Consider the following 19,080-nt stretch of genomic DNA (forward strand, 5'->3'; position numbering starts at 1 on the left):
TACACTGGTGTGCAAAATTTAAGGACCAGTCAGGTTTTCACCTGTAGCTTCTCATAGGAGTGGCCTGGATATAGAAAAAGCATACAAAAGGAATCTCGTGAGGTACAGACATGAAGGAAACAAAACGGTACAGAGGGACTTTATTCAAAAATAGCAGCATAGCACTGGCTGTCGTGATACAGATGCATCACTGCCAAAGATGGAACAAAGGGAAGAGGTGGTCCTCAGTAGGAGATATGGCCACCCCTAATGTCGATGCAGGCTTTGCACCTCCTGCCCATACTTAGAACAATGTTGTTGATAAGTTCTTGCGGTAACATCGTCCATTCCTCTGTCAGCGCCATCTTTAGCTGGTGAACATTTTCTGGTGGGTGTGGACGTGCCGCTAGACGTATCCCCTGAGCGTTCCATATGTGTTCGATGGGATTTAGACCGGCGAACGGGCAGACCACTCTGTACGAACAATGTCCTCTTTCCAAAAGCATATCAACAGTTGCAGTGCGATGGGGTGTAGCGTATCATCCATAAAAACGAACTCGGCGCCAATGGCACCTCGGAACAGACGCACATGGGGAAGGATTACCTCAGTACAGTAGCGTGCACTGCTTACAGTACCCCCTTCCAGTATATCTGGAGTTGTATACATCCACCAAGATAACGCCTTCCCAGACGAGAACACCTCGACCACCATATCGATCCCTTTCAGTGATGTTTGCGGGGTGATACCATGTGCCAACCTCTCGCCAGGTTAGCTGACGTCCAGAATCGCTGCTGAGATTGAATCTACTCTCATCAGTAAAAATTACCTTAAGTAAAGATTTTGTGGTTGTAACCTTTAGAAATAGTGTTGGTCGTTAAGTTTTGCTCACCAGTATATTTCAGTTCATGTAATTTGCTAAGTTTTGATGAATGTTTTCTCTTGGGGGAGGTGGAGAATGTGATTTTCTTAGACTGGCATAAACCAGTCTGAGCACATCCAAGATCATTACATTACATGCTTTAGCCTTACCAGTTGAAGCGCATCTAATGTAGGCGTTACAGTACCCTTCTGTATTACTGAAACGGTTGTATAGTTCCGCCAAGAGGCGAATCATAAACGTTTTTCTGCAACCAGCTGGGCCGGTCAAGAATATTTGAATGGGTTTGCATTGGGAGAAAGACTCCAAATTACATGCATGAGTAGAATCTTTTGTTTATCATTGACCATTCTTATTAAGTTGCAGAAGTCATCGTTGGTCATCAAGTTTTCGCGTTTCTTTGCAATTGCGCTGAGTCGGTTGAGCGTGGCGAGCTTAAGATCCTCATTCATCTCGCTGTTTCGATGATTGTAAAAGTTTCGAAAGGGGTCTTCTTCTCGCAGTCGCTTTAAAAGACAATGCAGGTCATTACCGCATTCTTCCTCAGGATCACCGTCGTCGTTGTCTTGACACATCGCCTTACATATTTCAACCTTTTTGCGAATGTCCAAGTCCGACTCATGCAGTTTACGATCTAGTATGAGCTCTTCATTGTCTAGATATTAGCATTAGTAGAGGCATATGATGCAAGAAAGCAAGCTTATGCAGCATCAGCCAAAAAAAAAAAACACTTCCATTTCACCCCTCCGTTCGTTCGAAATACCTGTCCAGCTGAGCCTTAAATTTATTTAGGCTATCAACCTCCACCACAAGGGATGGAAGTCTGTTCCACCTACCAACCACCCGCTGACTAAAGGCAAATTTCCGCACGTCTATCCTACATCTGTCTTTCCGCAATTTGAATTTATGCCCTCTCAGGTGATTGATATTCTGAGCTAGAGGAAGAATCCCATCAGCATTGAGCATGCTCAAACCATTCAAGGCTTTGTACACCTCTATCAGATCACCTCGCCGGTGCCTAGTCTGCAGACACTGTAATTTGCAAAACTTAAGCCTTTCTTCGTAAGAGCGCCCCTTTGTTCCATTCACTAATCTTGTTGCCCTTCTCTGTACTCGTTCCAGCAGCTCTACATCCTTCTTGAAATGAGGCCTCCAGACAGTACTCAAGGTGTGGCCTGACCATTGCCTTATACAAGGGAATAATCACCTCCCTATCCCTGCTAGAAAAATTCCTGTATATCATTGACAAGCCATCATGAGCTACTCTTGCAGCCCATCTGCACTGCTCAAAAACTTCATATCTGCCTGCACAATTACCCCCAGGTCCTTTTCATTCTCTACCACTGTCAGCGTAGTACCACAGAGTTGATACGTTGATCTGGGGTTACTGTTTCCCATTTGTAGTACTTTACATTTGTCAATGTTAAACTTCATTTGCCACCTCTCAGCCCATCTGCTCAAATTTCCAGATCCTGTTGCAGCAGTATACTGTCAGTAGTGTCCTTAGCAACCCTGCCAACCTTTTCATCGTCTGCAAACTTGGACATTGATATACCATCATCAATATCATTCATAAATACAGAAAACAACAATGGACCCAACACTGAACCCTGAGGGACTCCACTAATAACAGTAGTCCACGATGAGCAGTGTCCATTGATTACCACTCTCTGTCTTCTCCCCCTCAACCACCCCTTTATCCATAGCAGCAATTTGCCTCCAATGCCACACTGCTCCAATTTGTGCAGCAGTCTTCCATGTGCAACAGTATCAAAAGCCTTTCTAAGATCCAAGTATATAATATCAAAGCTATTCCCTGCATCCAGTTCTTTTGTGACTGCATCATAGTATGCAATCAAATTGGTCAGGCAAGACTTCCCTTTAACAAAACCATGCTGTGTCCGAGCTATAACTGAAGTCTTGTCTAAATGATCCTGCAGTGCTTCTTTAACCAGTGCCTCCATTAATTTTCCTGGAACAGAAGTTAAGCTCACAGGTCTATAATTACTTGTGTCAGCGTTTGTCCTCCTTTGTGAATTGGGGTCACATTTGCACATCTCCAGTCTATGGGTACCTCCCCTGAGTCCAAGGAAGCACTCATAATTATGGCTAAGGGTTTGCTTACTTCCTTTGCTGCCTCCTTTGATATAACTGGATAGATCCCATCTACCCCGGGTGCCTTTTTTATGTTTATCCTCAACAATTTCTCCTCCACTTTCCTCTCAGTTATTACAAAATCATCTAGCTCACTGCCAGAGTTTACTTCACCTCTGGCATTCCCCTTCCTGAATAACTCCTCATGTGTGAATGTAGATGCAAAATACTCGATTAGTTTGTTAGCCATCTGAGCATGATCCTCAACTGTTGAACCATCAATATCCAGTAGACCGATCTGATTCATCCCCTTCCTTCTAGAGTTAACATAAGTAAAGAACTCTTTGCTGTTTTTCTTTGCATCCCTTGCCAAAGATTTCTCGTAATCTGCCTTCGCCTGCCTAACCTCCTTTGTAACTTGGTTGCATATCAACTTGTATCTATCATAGGCGTCTGTGTCACGTGTTAATTTGTATGTATCCCATGCATTTTTCTTCTCTGCCATATGCCTCATTAGTTCATCTGACATCCATTTAGGCCTAAACCTTGAAGAATATTTCTTAGTTGGTATGTAAAGCCTGGTAGCCTCCAAGATTAGTTCCTTGAATGCTTCCCATTTTGAGTTTGTTGTTGGTAACATCATCAGTTGGTCCCACTGTATAGAATTTAAATACTGCCTCGTCCATCGTAGCCACCTTTACAAAAGCAATAACTCTTCCCTTTACCCCTGATGGTAGTTACCTCTTTGAGTAAATCCCACTTCAGCACACTGTGATCACTGCCACCTAGTGGTTCATTTATCTGCAGATTCTTAATGCATGAAGAATCACTACTGATAATCAGATTAAGAGTATTACTCCCTCTAGTTCCCTCCCGAACATGTTGACGTAGAAAAGAATCATCCACAAAAGCCTTGAGATATTTCATATCTGTTTCCTCATTGCCAAATGGAATGTGCAGCGTTACCATCTCGCGCTTGTACTCATTGAGATCCTGAGCCAAGTCATAGATTCGATAGCGTATTATGCGTGGATGGATACTATCGTTTCTTGCAGATCTCGCAGCGTTGCATGTGTAATTTGCGACAAAGCGTGACACAGTAACACGATCGAACATGTTAGCATGAATGTAACAATACAAATACTTGTATTGTTGCAATCGTACTATTCAACAAATGGCTACAATCAAATGGGTAATTAGGGTATTGGCCTAACCTCTTCCAAACGTTGATTCGGTAGAGTAAGCAGCGGGCTTGTGTAATCTATTCATCTAACTTTTATTTAACTAACTTTTATTTATTTAACTAACATTGATTCGGTGGAGAAAGTAGCGGGCGTGAGCGTAGATTACATCGTTCATGATTTAGGTTCTATTGTTATTATTTTATTATTATTATTATCTTTATTTTCTCCTAATGGAGACCCGCTTACGGCTATTGACCAGGGGGCGCACAAATAAAAGTTATACATAATTACCCACTTATAATTTATATATGCATATCATTGGCTTATTTTTACATGATGACAGGCAGATAGAGAGCATACCCATGATTTGTAATTTTATAAGAAATTAACTTAACTGGCCTGTTTTGATTGGAGACCAGAAGCCTGAGAGAGAGGTTATGGGGGTACTCCCCAAATGTGAGAACAATATTCCGTGGTAGGGCGAATTTGAGATTTGTACAAAGCGAGCCACTGTTTGCAACAAAAGTAATGCCGAGATCGAAAGAGGAAACAGTATTTGAGAGAGATTAGAAGTCAGGGTAATCCCCAAAAGAGATATTTTCTTGCCTAGAAATGGAGTGTCATCGAAGATAAGCATAGCAGCAGAAGAATCCTTTTTGTGATATCTAAGATAGGACCCAGTTTTAGAATGATCGAAAACCACCAAATTATCTTTGCTCCATTGTAGAATTACTTCTGGAATTCTCCAATGGGGCAATGTTTCAACATATGGAATTATTGCAGAAGTTGAAGCTGATTGGGCAGGACAAGGTTTCTCAAAATGGAAAGTGGAATGCAATGTGCTATCATCGGCAAAACTATGGATAGGATTTCCAGTCAATGGAAGAAGGTCACTGATATACAAGAGGAAAAGAGTGGGGGAAAGAACTGAACCTTGAGGGACATCGGCATTATTGGAGAAGTTAGAAGACAAAGCCATCTACCATAACCATCACCCGTACTCACAGAGAAAACTAGATATCCAATAACAAAAAAAAACAAAGGCAGTCAGTGAGCAATCAATGAGATGGAAGCTTGTTTAGAAGACCTTTTTGCCAAACACGATCAAAAGCCTTTGAAGTGTTAAGAGGAACTGCTTAAGTCTCACCAATCTTTTCCATCGAATTTGTCCATTTTGGGTAACAAAATCCAGTATATCACCAGTGGATCGACACTGACGGAATCCATACTGGCGATAACGATCAGATGGAAGGCTTCTAGATAGTTAGGAATTGCTGACTGGTTGCCTTTTTTTTTTTTTTTTTTTTTTTTTTTTATTGGATATAGAGTTTTCTCTGTGACTTCTCAGTACGGGTGATGGCAGGTGGCTCTCTGTCTTCTAACTTCTCCACTAATTCTGGGGTGTAGGTCTTTCTTCCACTCTTTTCCTCTTCTATATTAATGTCTTCTTCCATTGACTATAAATCCTATCCATAGTTTTGCTGATGATAGCACATTTCATTCTCCTTCCAGTTAGAAAGAGTAGAACTAAGTGCAATTTCATCCATTTTATAAACGGGTTGGATATGATGTAAGGATATGTTAACCTATATCATTAATTTAGGCCAGGTGCCAACACAAGATAACATATCAGATGAGGTGTGCAGATTTCCAAGCAGAAGGGAAAACACCGGTGGAATAAGAAAGCGGATAAAGGAGCACAGGTTTTGAGAACAAATGGAGAAATGCCATCGCGACCTGGTGTTTTCTTAGCATCAAGATTCGTCAAAATCCTTCTGATATCCTTTTAATTGCTGAGACCAGGAGACATTAAGTGGAGTGTATTAAGAATGGTAGGAGGTGTTTTAGCAAGATCATCAATACAAGAGTTAGAAGAAACGAAGGAGGCTAGCAGGTCAGTTTTATGTTTAGCTAAGGTGTAAATAGAACCATGGGATTTAACAGAAGGAAGAGAGAGTAGGAGTATAGACAGGCAAGAGTAGCGACCAAGATCTTTGACGTGACCATTATGCTCGACTACATTGGGACAAGAAACAAATTTTCTGTTCAAAATCTAGTTTGGACTGATTAATACCTTCCTTACAATTGTTACGAGCTTTGGTAGGATTTTCATCCCTACAGGAATAAATTCACTGACAAGATCTTAACAAACATTGACATCAGAAGATTTAAAGCAGTAATTCAATCAAGGAATGGAGGAATAGAAAACTCGCAGCTTATCCCATTTTGCATTCTTGTAATGCCAAACAACACGAGGCTTACAATGCCTTCGAGGAAAACGCTCCATTGGAGAAGAGACAATCACCAAGTTATTGATCTGAGGTGCCTAAAGGACCTCTCACTTCGACCGTGTACTTAGAAGGGTTGTTTGTGATAAAAAGATCAAGCGTATTGGCTGTATGGTTAGGATTTTCCGGTATTCTTGTAGGTAAATCAACAATTTGTGCGAGGTCATCAGTAATTGCAAAAGATTCAGCATCTCGACCAACTGGATCTGTGAGTCCTCGTAGGTAGCACAGTTGGTACAATCACGATGCTTCCCACACCGTGTGGAAAAGGCCCGAGTTCGAATCCCGTCAATGACGTGAAAATTTTTTTGGGTATTTTTCACAACGTGGCTGAGTTTGTACGTCTCAAATGAGGGTAGCATGGTTTTTACCCTCCAGAAATTCAGATTTTTCGTCCAACAAGCAGCATATCGATCACAGAACATACTTATTATAGAGCATATTATATATGGCGCAATATGGTCTCAGTCGCTGACGCACTTAAAACTCAACAACAACTGGATCGACTAGAAAACGGAAGCCAACTGGAGTTGTGAACATTAAAATTACTGTGGAAAATTGCTTCAATGTGAGAAAAGCTGGATTGGAGAAAGCTTCACAGTAACGAAGTCAAAGGGTTCCCAGTGAGGAACAGACGGATTTGACAGAATGTGGTAGAAAAATTTTAAGCCAGAGAAGATCGAAAAGAGGAGATTCCAAATTACTGTCTCCGACAGGGAATGTCAGAGCGGGCATATGCACAAGTACCACCTTTGAGGCGAAAGGAATCATACAGCGAATAATTTGGGCTGTACAGCTCTAAAACACCGTTTTAGACCTGTACCCTCGAAATGTAAGGAAGATTGGATCTCGCCGTGATGTTCATTATAACTTCGAAAGTCATCAGTCATATTCCATGATGGAAGAGATGGGGAAGGGTTACCAGAACTTAGCTCTGGAGACTAAACATCTGTTTCACCACTTGAAACCTCCAGTAAGCAAAGTGGTGGTATTGCAACGGTTGATGAGTCATCTACCACCTAGTACTGCCTGGTAACACAGAGGGGCGGAATTCCTCCATGTGGTGTGAGCGCCACACCTCGACCCCCTGCTTACCTGGAAGACCTAGCTTGCCCCACCTGAGAGAATGTCTACGACAAGCCTGAAGGACCAGAGATCAAGTCGAGTTGATGCAGTTGAAGGGGTATTGATTGTAGTAAGGATAAAAACAACTGGTGCTCGAGGTCACCCACTAGACCTCCACTGAGCAGCCTATTGTTTTTCATTACTGTAATTTACAGATTGTGCTTACAAAATACTGATCTCTTTTTTGGGTCATTTGATTAATGCAGAAGTTATAAAGAGAATTTTTCTGTTATAAAGAGAAATTTTAACACTTTTAAATAAGTTTAACATGATACGTTACGCGGTTTTAAATATTAATCTTGCAGCGGTGTAGTTCAAAAAAGAAACACGCTATATAATTGTAAACATAAATAAGAATTGACACAATTTTTTTTATCCTATGATTCTTGCAGCTTAAATATACTGCCCTATCAAAATATTAGAGATGGAGCATAATTCTAATGTATAGGAACAGTTCATCACGTAGCAATTAATGGAAACGACTTACCTAAAGTAGTTTGCTTAGAATCTGTTTTAATTAATTATAATTTAAATTAAATTATTTTAACTTATTATAATTAAATACGTACTGTTGTGCTGATTTCGATTATGAAACTGGTGTAAAAAGTATAATTGAGATAGAGTCTGCACCCGACATACGTAACAGATACTTTCCAGGACTTCTTACCTAAGTCGATTTTTACGTAACTCGGAATTCTATTTTCGAGAAACGTTCTGTGTTTTCATCCATTCCATCAAACATAGAGAGAACTTCCTGAATTTTACGAAACGCTTCTGCTATTTCCTTGAATTTGAACTCTTTCTTGGGTTGCCCCGATTCCTCAACGGATTCGGCTCTCCCTTGCTCCTCAAGTCTTTTCGCGTTCAACTGGGCTAAGTCTTCCTTTGTTAAATCTTCATCTCGTTCATCTTCATCCTTCAGGACCAACTGCAACTCCTGGGCCAAGTTTACAATTTCTTTGGTAACAGAAGACATCAGGTCATCTTCGTTGGCGCCTCCGTAGCCAGGTGGGCAGCAGCAGCCGTGCGTAGCACACGCTTCTTGATTAGACCGGGGTTCGAGCCCGTGACCACCAAATACGGAGGATGCGGAAAGGTCAGGGAATGACCACCGCATATCCCGGAGCAATATGGCCTTAGTTGCTAATGCTCCTAAAAACCAAATAACAAAAACAACTCATCTTCGTTGTTAAGCTCGGAAGGTTTTTTCCAAACTCCGCTCGTACAAGTTGTTGTCACATCATTCCCGGCTCTTGAAATGTTGCATATTCTATCAAGGATGTTAAACGTCTCCAAAATTGTCGCATGTCCATCTTCCCTTGCTCTGTTGCATTTACAGCCTCAGAAAACGTTGTCCGTATGTAAGCTTTAATGCTCGGATAACTCCCTGATCCATTGGTTGAATCCAAGGATCCCACCTTGACATTGTCGAGCAGATCATCTAAATATTTAGGATGACCGAGAGCGTTGTCATGGACATTAATATCTTAAAAGGCACTGACATTTGTAAACAATATTTTTCAACTTCAGGGACAACCACATTTAAAAACCATTCTTCAAACATGGTGATTGTCACCCCGGCACCTGAGTTAGTCCTCAAGTGTACGGGAAGCGATTTAGACCTTGCTCTACAATTCGTTTCCAGCAGCAAAATGACTCTCGCTCAACTTATGATGTAACAAAACCAATACCTATAATCAAGAATTCAAATAATACCACACATCAAACATGCATTTACATCTGTTTTTAAATTCTTAATCCTAGCAGAAACCCGGCTCGCCCTCGACACTCAACTTCCACCTGATAGTCGCCATGGGACATCATACTAGCGAACGATCGATCTGCTGGTGCCCCTGCCCCCAACTGTCAATCAGGAGTTCGAAGCAGGGGTCACGGGAACTGTTATTAATAAAGGACGATACAACAGCTGTATGACATCAGATGTTATGGAAGAACTGTAGAGTACAAACCAAACATTCCAGTACACAATTCACAGCGTCGACGTGCCTGATGCACAACCCATCGTAACTGGTCCCTGGAGTGGCGGATCACGGTATACGATTTCCAGTCTGATGGCCATGGAGTCTGGTGAGTTCCTGGACAACGTTATTTACCAGTGCGTTGTCCCAAGTGTGAAGTTTGGTGGAGGCGATCTCACCGTCTAGCGAAGTGGTTTTTAACCTGTTTTGAGACACGGACTCCTTTGAGACCTTTTTTTTTTTGGGTAATGGATTCCTTTTGAGACCTCTTTTATGAAGGGTCACTGATCCCCGTTGAGAATCTAATAAAACCTTGTGGACATGACTTTGTTGACTTTGTTTTAGTCTGTAGTTATTTAATAAAATGAGAGATTAACCTTTTAGTGAGGCCAATCTTAACCTGTGGTCCATGGTTCCCAGGTTCAGAACCTCTGATCTACTTTGAACTTGGACCATTAGTCGTTGTTCCTGACACAATGAGCGCCCTGTGGTACATTGCCATTTCAGACAGTCATCATGACAATGTCATACTGCTCAGTGATTTCGTTTGAAAACATGCGAAAACTTCACTGTCCTACCTGAAGAGCTGATTTTAATCCCACTGAATGCTTTGAAAAGTAGATTGTAGTTAGCCATGATGACATCTTGGCAAACTATCATTGAAATGTGGTGTTTAACCGAAGATTTTTCAATAAAACCAATTTCCTTTGAATAGAAGTTATTGAACAAGGTAGTATTTCTCTTAGATGGCTAGTGCATATTTATACTCTTGGCTCGATAATTTAATTATGATTAATTATTATTTTAATGTGATGAAACTTGTTTTCTTCTGATGGGCTACAGTTGCGTAATACAGTTTGGAAAAGTTCTTATTAATTGCATACAATGAGACATTTTGGGATTAGAACTCTGATCATAGGTGGCTTTACAGAACCATCACAATATGATGTTTAGATTACACTATTTTTGAATACTCCCTCCCAATGGCCCTAAAAACCTTAAATCCCCTTTTAGTGGGCCACGCCCTTCAAAAAAAACAATTTTTTCAATTTTTTGGAGCACATTTTGATGAACGCACATTAACTTTGGGACTAACCGAAGCTGAGAGTATAAAAATGCTTTCTTCTAATATTTCAAGTAGGTTGTCATTATATTGGAGTGTTCAGTTATTATTAATACACTGGTGTGCAAAACTTAAAGACCAACACTATTTCTAAGGGTTACAACTACAAAATCTTTACTTAAAGTACTCTTTGCTGATGACAGTAGATTCAGTCTCAGCAGCAATTGTGGACGTCAGCTAATCTGGCAAAAGGTTGGCACACTGTATCACTCCGCGAACATCGCTGAAAGGGATCGATATGGTGGTCGAGGGGTTCTCGTCTGGGGAGGCGTTAAACAACGTTAGACGTACACAACTCCAGATACTGGAAGACGGTACTGTAACCGGTGCACGCTACTGTATTGAAGTAATCCTTCCCCAGGTGCCTCTGTTCCGAGGTGCCATTGGCCCCGAGTTCGTGTTTATGGATGATAACTCCACACCCCAGCGCACTGCAGCTGTTGATATGCTTTGGGAAATTGAAGACATTGTTCTTATGGATTGGCCTGCCCGTTCCATCGATCTAAATCCCATCGAACACATATGGGACGCTCTGGGGAGACACCTAGCGGCACGTCCACACCCACCAGAAAAGGTTCACCAGTTGAAGATGGCGCTGACAGAGGAATGGACGATGTTACCGCAAGAACTTATGAACAACATTGTTCTAAGTATGGACTGGCGGTGCAAAGCTTGCATCGACCAACTCTTCCCTTTGTTCCATCTTTGTCAGTTATGTATCTGTATGATGGCAGCCATTGCTGTTGCCATTTTTGAATAAAGTCCCTCTGTACCGTTTTGTTTCCGTTGTTGTTTCCTTCATCATTTCTGTACCCCACGAGGTTCCTTTGGTATGCTTTTCCCATATCCAGGCCACTGCGATGAGAAACTACAGGTGAAAACCTGACTGGTCCTTAAATTTTGCACACCAGTGTACGTTGTGGTATATTTACAAAGTTTCGAGAATTTGTCCTAAATAAAATCCTTTTTTACGTATAAATATTTTGTTGATTTAAAATATACGTTAGGTACCCAGCTTCTATCATACAATATACGTTGGGTGTTATTCACCCGTTTTTTATGGATTATAGAGATGTGAGCCATAAAATGAGTTTGAGAACGTGTCATTTCAGTCCTAAAAAATATTTCTTCTTCGCGATGAAGACATTTTTACTAACTTAAGACAAATATAGTGGCATTCTCCATACATATCAGTCAAAAGATAAGTACCAAAAAAAAGGTTCGAACCCAAACCACTGTAATTTCATCCGATGAGAGCTTTCATCCTCTTCAATGCTGTTACAAACACCACCTCTTTGTCCCCTGAACTTCCATTAAGTGATTGACGCCGATGTTTCTCAAAGAAAATATTATAGTTAATGACCGTGGCACATTTCCTCTCGAAAATGATGCTGCAACATCCATCAACATCGGGGATTTAAGCGATCGTTCAACCACTCCGAACAAAATAAGACATCACAATATTATCGATGCGCACAACGACCATTATTGCGTGCACTAAAAAGTTAGCCGCGTATGGAAATCATTTTTTCTCTTATTTTTTTTTGCACGCCCCAACTTTATCAACCTTCGTCAAATTAATAATGGCGGTTAATAATTTAACCGATATCGAAAAAGAATGTCTTTAATAACCGCGGAGTTTTCGGGTGTGTTTCTCTCTTGAAAAGAAAACAATTGATTTAAAGATAGTAACTGAGAATAACCGAAAGGCGTAATTTAATTATCTTTGATCATTTCAAAATTTGTTTAGAAACAGATGCTATTTTCTGACCTTCAAACTGTACAATTTTTATAATTCTACACTGTTTTTACCATATTTCAATATTTGCCCAGTACGCTCTGTCACCGCTAGGGTGATAAAAACGCTGTATCCGGTTTAGTGACGTCATCATGACGTCACTGACCAATGCGGATCAAACGAAGCCGAATGTATCCATCCGCGTAATTCGGTGAAGAAATGTAGTGCTCTGTTAATTTATTGTTTTACAAGAAGATGCCAAAGTCTCGAACTGCAACAGTTGCTGCTTCGGAATGGTTGACAATCCTCTTTGGTTCCACAAAGTCACCCTCCTCTGGCAGTTGCAGCATATGCTTCCAGGGAATCTGTACTTGTCCGACCATCTACTGCAAATGCTACTCCTCCCATTAGAGACTTCAATTTCTATTGGTACATCAAACCCATGTCCAGAGGGACTAAGAGGTTATTCATCTCAAGACTTGACCCTAAAACGACCTCCGGAGGGGAACTCAATTTCTCCGTGACACAGCAGCGACTTCGAACTAAGATGACCACTTACTCATCATTTAACCTGATTTACTCCAACAGCATTCCTTATGGCCACTTGGTACTTTGATAAGACCCTTTTACCACAATATCCTCATACAACAACCCTTTATTCCTCCAGGTGCACAGAACCAAACTAGCTCTGCCAGATGACTAATTAATATGCATGTGTTTTGCTCTCAGCCCTCAATTTCTCATTGCAACTTCGAGTTATTGGAGGAAAAATAATCTACGAATGAAAGCATCTGTTCTAATGTAGTGGGCCTGCTTATACTCGTGCGCAGCTCGTGTAGGACCTCTGCCCTTCCAAAAAAGCCAAGGCCGTTCAGATCACGAACAGTACTTGACCCTTCAGCGCACCGACGCACTAAAGATTCTTTATCAAAATGCAAGAAACAAATCAGAATCTTTAGCCCAAGTTTTACTGTTTGGATATACAAATGTCCTGTGTGCGTCTGAAACGTGGCTTGATTCTGCTGAAGAATCAATTGCAGTCGCTTATGTTGCTGGGTTTAGACCGTCTTCATCTCATGTGGCCCTTGGAGGGGAGATGGTGTGACCATCTTCTTCAATTGCAATGTTTTTAACCTAAAGCATCATTCGTCGAGCCAGTCTCAGCATGCTCTGAACACTTTTCTACAATTTAATCGCATTTTAATTGGCATAACCACTCTGTACACTCCACCAGTCCCAGATCAGGCCATTATCCAGGAAGTTTCACATTGGATAATTAATAACACGCACATACACACCTTTGCTGACCAACTTATTGTTGGGAGAATTCAATCTACCACCTCATCTTTCACACTTTCAGAAAATGCTGATTCGGCGCTTCAAAAGTTGAGATAATTAACGGCCATGCTTCAGTTTTGATCATAGCCCAATCACAAAATTCCCTGCTCCTGATCATGTCTCCAATGCTGTCCAGAGAGTAAAAATTACTTCTAACTTATTAGATATCAACAAGTGCCTCTTCGCTGCATCAGTCTTTCCTTGGGACAGCTTCTTATACTGCAATCGTGACCAGGCAATCACCTTGATGACATGCTGGCTAAACTGTGTGAATCTCTACAAGAACAAAAGCATGGAGGTATCTCTCTCTAACTACTCGCTTCAACCACAAACAAACAAAATCCCACCGAATGGCTTGATCTGATTATGAGGTTCTCAGACCTGAAAGCACATGACATCAACTTCACCGCTTTCAATCACCATCTGATTCCCTAGCGGATGTCACAATCTCTAGTCAACAGCTGATTAAAGCCATTAATATGCGACCTCCGACTTCCATATTCGAAGCGGATGGGGTGCCACAATTTATAATCAGATGCCTAAGCCCTTTCATCTTAGAACCTCTACTGAACATCTTGAATACTGTCCTTTACCAGAACTTTTTCCCTCAACAGTCGAAGGTGTACAGCGTGAAGCCATACCTAAAATTCCATCTCAAGTCAATCACTACCGGCTCATCTCATGTGCTTCAAGTCTACTCAAGGTTCTCGAGAAAACTCTGCTACCTATGCGCACTAAACGCTTCTGGCAGACAGACCACTACGCAATACAAAATCGTTCTACTGCGACCAACCTCCTCTCAATTGCGACTACAATTCTCAATGAATTACGAGATAAAGCCGAAATTGCCATCACCTACCTGGACCTCAAATCTTCTTTCGACTTCGTTGATGTATCACCACTCCTATGTCCGAAGCACTTCCACTTTTCTGGAAACAGCTCTCATTTTTCAACTCCCTACTCAACAAACAAACTGGCGTTCCTTCTAAACTATAGGAACCAAACCTCCACCTTCCAGGTAAGCACAGGTGTTCCACAAAGTGATATGTTGTCAGGCCTATTAGTTACTGCTATGCTTGTTCTTTTGGTACATGGGAAACAAGATATAATTTGCTATGCAGATGACATCAAGCTAATTACGCATATTAGCTCTCCTGGTGGCATAAACCTCATCTCTGCCAGTCTGTCTAATAAATTAAGTGACGTTGCAGCATATTTATGCCAATTTGGGGTGTGTCTTAACCCAGCCAAATCACCCCAAATGACTTTCTCTCTTAAGCCAGCTTCATCCGCGATTCAATTTCTACACAATTCTACTGAAATCTCTAACGTGCCCACTCACACTGATCTTGAAGTTGTTTTTGACCCCAATTTGACTCTTCATTACCACCTACATGATCTTCACCTAAAAAAGAGTAAACTTAGGTAGTAGGCAGGCACAGCGCCAGTGGTGTGCAAATGAGGCACTTGCCACAGGCGCTGCTAGATGCGCTACTGCATTTATATACACGATTTGAATTAGGCGAGTTACAAAGTTTTGCCTCAGGCGCCAGAAACGCTAACGTAAGCCCTGGTGGCAAGCGAAGCAACTTCTCTGTGTCAAGGATATTAGCGTGATGAGGAAGTATTTCACAAAAGTTGTCAACTAAGCAGTCTTATATGGGGCAGAAACACGGGCTTCGGCGGCTCCCACAACACTGAACCCAGTGTACGCTTCTGAATATTGGCAGCTCATATCTCCCTATCAGCAACACTACAGTCCTGGCGCAATCCATAAAAATACCAAGGATCCTCAGCTCAGTCTTTGAGAGAAGAGTCATTGCCACTGTAAATATGCTAATGATCGTATTTCAGCTCCTGATCTGTGGGACACTGCTAGAGGATCCCATGCTGTACTCTTTGGGCGATTCCTTCCCTAACCACCAAAAGAAAGAAGTTGCACATGGCCTGTAGATTTCTTACTGGGCAAATGCTGAAAATTGCGCAGTCACTAGATGAGGACCTTTTGTAAATTCGCTACCAACGGGAAGTATCGTCGAAAGATTTTAGACCAAAGAACTTTTCCTTTGCGCTAATTGAACCAGCTCTTGTAATCCTATTGTAAGCAACGTAACTGAATGATCTCTGGTAACTTGCTAAATAATACGGAATTTGCGTTCACATCGAGTTGCCTTGATATTGCACTACTTTCAAAACACGTGTTTCAGACAAGAGCAATTGATAAATTCACCTTTGGTGATATCATTACGTCGCCAATGATTAATCGGTTATTTATTCATCGTCTCATCTTTGAAATAAATGGCGTTTGATATTTTGGTGATGTAATTTGTTTGAGAATAGTGCAATATCAATGCAACTCATTGTAAAGGCTAGTTTGTTGTGCTATTAGCATTAAGTCCATCGTATTAAGGAATTTTTAAAATATATCAAATCGTGGAAATGATAAGACATCTGACTTACTGGTACACGTGTACCTAACGAAGTCATTTCTTCTTCTTCTGCAGGTGATTCTTCTAGAAGAGGCCTGGAAAGATTTGTTCCTTTTAAATATGGCTCAGTGGTCGGTAACTCTTGATCTCCTAGCTACGTTACCTCGCCCTTCGTCTTTCCCGATCAGCAGACCTCAGACGGATCAAAAAGAAGACGACTCAACTCACATGGTGGACATGCATTACATCCAAGAAATCATGAGACGTTTCAGACAGCTGTCACCAGATGGCACTGAATGCAGTTGTCTGAAAGCCATTGTCCTATTTAGACCCGGTAGGTATCTTCGTTAGATAAACTCAATAATATACAGTTTGTTAGAAATATATACAACTTCGGATTAATAAAGTAACTTGAAACTAATATATCTTTCCATTCATATCTTCTGGCAGGGGGCTGGCTTTAGGGTAAGTCCGAGTAGGCGCCAAGGTTTAGGGGGCGCCAACGTCCCCTATACCTTGGCGCAAATTGATAAAATTAGTTAAATATGCTATTTATTTAAAAGATCAGACACCTCTGTGACAGCCTCTTTCAGGACTTACTGATCCCTCATCAAGCAGATATTCTGCAGTTGATGAGGGTTCAGTGTGCTGCCAAGTTCATTGTAAAATCCGGCTGTTTAAAAACCTTTCACTGCGCTTATTGATTGATTAAAGTGCAATTATTATGTAATACATTAAAAGTCAGTTAACTTTAAACGTCTTTGGATCGAAACAAAGGAAGTTGCGTAACGTTGCATTTACTATCACAAGATAAGGAACAAAACGGTGTGGTTGTTGAATAATTAATAAGTTCTGGATGGAGTATGGCATTATTTTTGGTGCTCCAGGTAGTGCTGGTGTCTAAAAAAAGTCTGCTAGTTCTGGAATTCTTTATAACAGTGAGAATTCCACCATAATTCATTTTACTAATCTCTCACAGAGCCTTATAAACCTCACTCAGGTCACCTTTGTGGTGGCTGGTTGCCATGCTCTGTAGCCCACGTAATCGAAGTCTTTCCTCAACGGTTATTATTAGCCATATGGTGCAACTTATATATATATATATATATATAAGTATTACAAATAAAAGTAAAATGAAATAGAAGAAAATATAGATGGAGAAGTTATTAACCACAAAATGCCAGGCCTAGATGAAGAAAATAAGAGAGAAAGAATGTTAAGAACCTAAAAAAAAAAAAAAATCAAGTGGAATTAAGGCTCAATTAATGCTGAATTAACAGGCAAATCATATGTACAAAAGCTGAAAAGGAAATGACTGAAAGTGAGAGGAAGGTAATAAAGATACAAATAAAAATTATTAAAATTTAAAAAATTAAATTGAAAAGTTAAAAATTAAAAAATTAACAAATTAAAAAAATGGTACATAGATCAGGTATTTCATCAGGGGGCTACACCTGATCATGTACCAAACACTGTTTCTATGCAAACCCATGTTGATGGAGAAACTATTAAAATAAAAGGTAAGGGAGGGAAAAGATTAAAAATGTAGAGGCGAAGATAGTGAGAATGTCCCAATCACCCTCATATTGCACTAATAGTTCAACGGATCGAAGAAAGAAGAGTAGAAAGATGTAAAGAGAAGGAAAAGAATTTAAAGGATACTAGGCAAGCCGGGTGTGTAAGTACCCAACCTCATAGAGAGGGCCTTGGCTGTGAGAGTGTTAGTATAAGTGGAAATTAATACCGCTAGCTTGTAGTGTATATTTTGAGTGATAGATAAAATAAAATATCGGGAGAAAGACTAATGAAAAGGAAGAAACATTAAATACTTGTAGTATTTAGCAGCATCAAAATGGGTAGAATATAATAAAAATAAGGGTGATTTGGACATTCTCACTTTTCTTATTCTCACTATCTTCGCCTCTACATTTTTAATATCTTTTTCCTTCCGTACCTTGCATTATTTCCTTTTTCTATGCTTTCGACTTAATTTATTAATCTAAACACACTGTTTTGGGGCTACCTTACTCATGTTTCTGGAGATCAATTTTTTATCTATTTTATTTTAATAGTTTCTCCATCAGGAGTTTGCCTTACTCGATTTTTTTTTTTTTTTAATAGTTTCTCCATCAACATGGGTTTGCATAGAAACAGTGTTTGGTACTAGGTCACGTGTAAATATCCCTGATGAAACACCTGATCTGTGTACCAATTTTTTTAATTTGTTAATTTTTTTTATTTTTTTAATTTTTCAATTTAATTTTTTAAATTTTAATAATTTTTATTTGTATCTTTATTACCTTCCTCTTTCAGTCATTTCCTTTTCAGCTTTTGTACATATGATTGGCCTGTTAATTCAGCTTTAATTCCACTTGATGAATTTTTTTTTTTTTTAGGTTCTTAACATTCTTTCTCTCTTATTTTCTTCATCTAGGCCAGGCATTTTGTGGTTAATAACTTCTCCATCTAATTTCATAGAGGATTCCGATTCTGGCCACTTCCAGGCAGGGCTCCCACTCACAAATTTTAAAAAAACTTAGATTGCAATTTAAATAAACCCAAAAAAAACCTAGTTTTCATCATATAGTATAGCAACACAAATAAGATAAAACTTACCATGCAAAAATATATTTTATTTAATTGTAATCAGAATTTTCATCCCATTCAGTTTCCTCCACATTTATTTTTTGAAGTTCTTTCATTTTTTTCAAACGTTCTTCGTATCTTTTATGACAAGTTCCGTGTATGACTTCTTTTTCCAATTCTGATTTAGGTTTCCATGTATAGCAATTTTGATTAAATCTATTTATCGCCTGTTTTGCCATTAGTCGATTTTTCACAGTTTCTGGTTTAAGGGAGTTTGTGGCTTTTGTTTTTATAGCGTTTACTTGGGAGAAGATTCTTTCTACGCTTGCCGAAGAGTGA

The 19,080-nt window shown here is 40.1% G+C and overlaps 1 protein-coding gene across 1 annotated transcript in view; it reads left to right on the top strand.

The window, feature by feature from the left end:
- Window positions 1–19,080, top strand: part of LOC150081463 (nuclear receptor subfamily 2 group E member 1-like) — a 64,086-nt gene that overhangs the window by 26,596 nt on the left and 18,410 nt on the right. Inside the window, exon 4 of the mRNA XM_090380210.1 lies at window positions 16,231–16,489. Within this exon, the coding sequence (XP_090236336.1) occupies window positions 16,231–16,489 (259 nt within the window). The remainder of the gene's footprint in view (window positions 1–16,230; window positions 16,490–19,080) is intronic.

This window comes from Mastigoproctus giganteus, chromosome 8, assembly GCF_048544385.1.
Source record: "Mastigoproctus giganteus isolate SK-2022 chromosome 8, ASM4854438v1, whole genome shotgun sequence".
In the NCBI taxonomy this organism is placed as follows: domain Eukaryota; kingdom Metazoa; phylum Arthropoda; class Arachnida; order Uropygi; family Thelyphonidae; genus Mastigoproctus; species Mastigoproctus giganteus.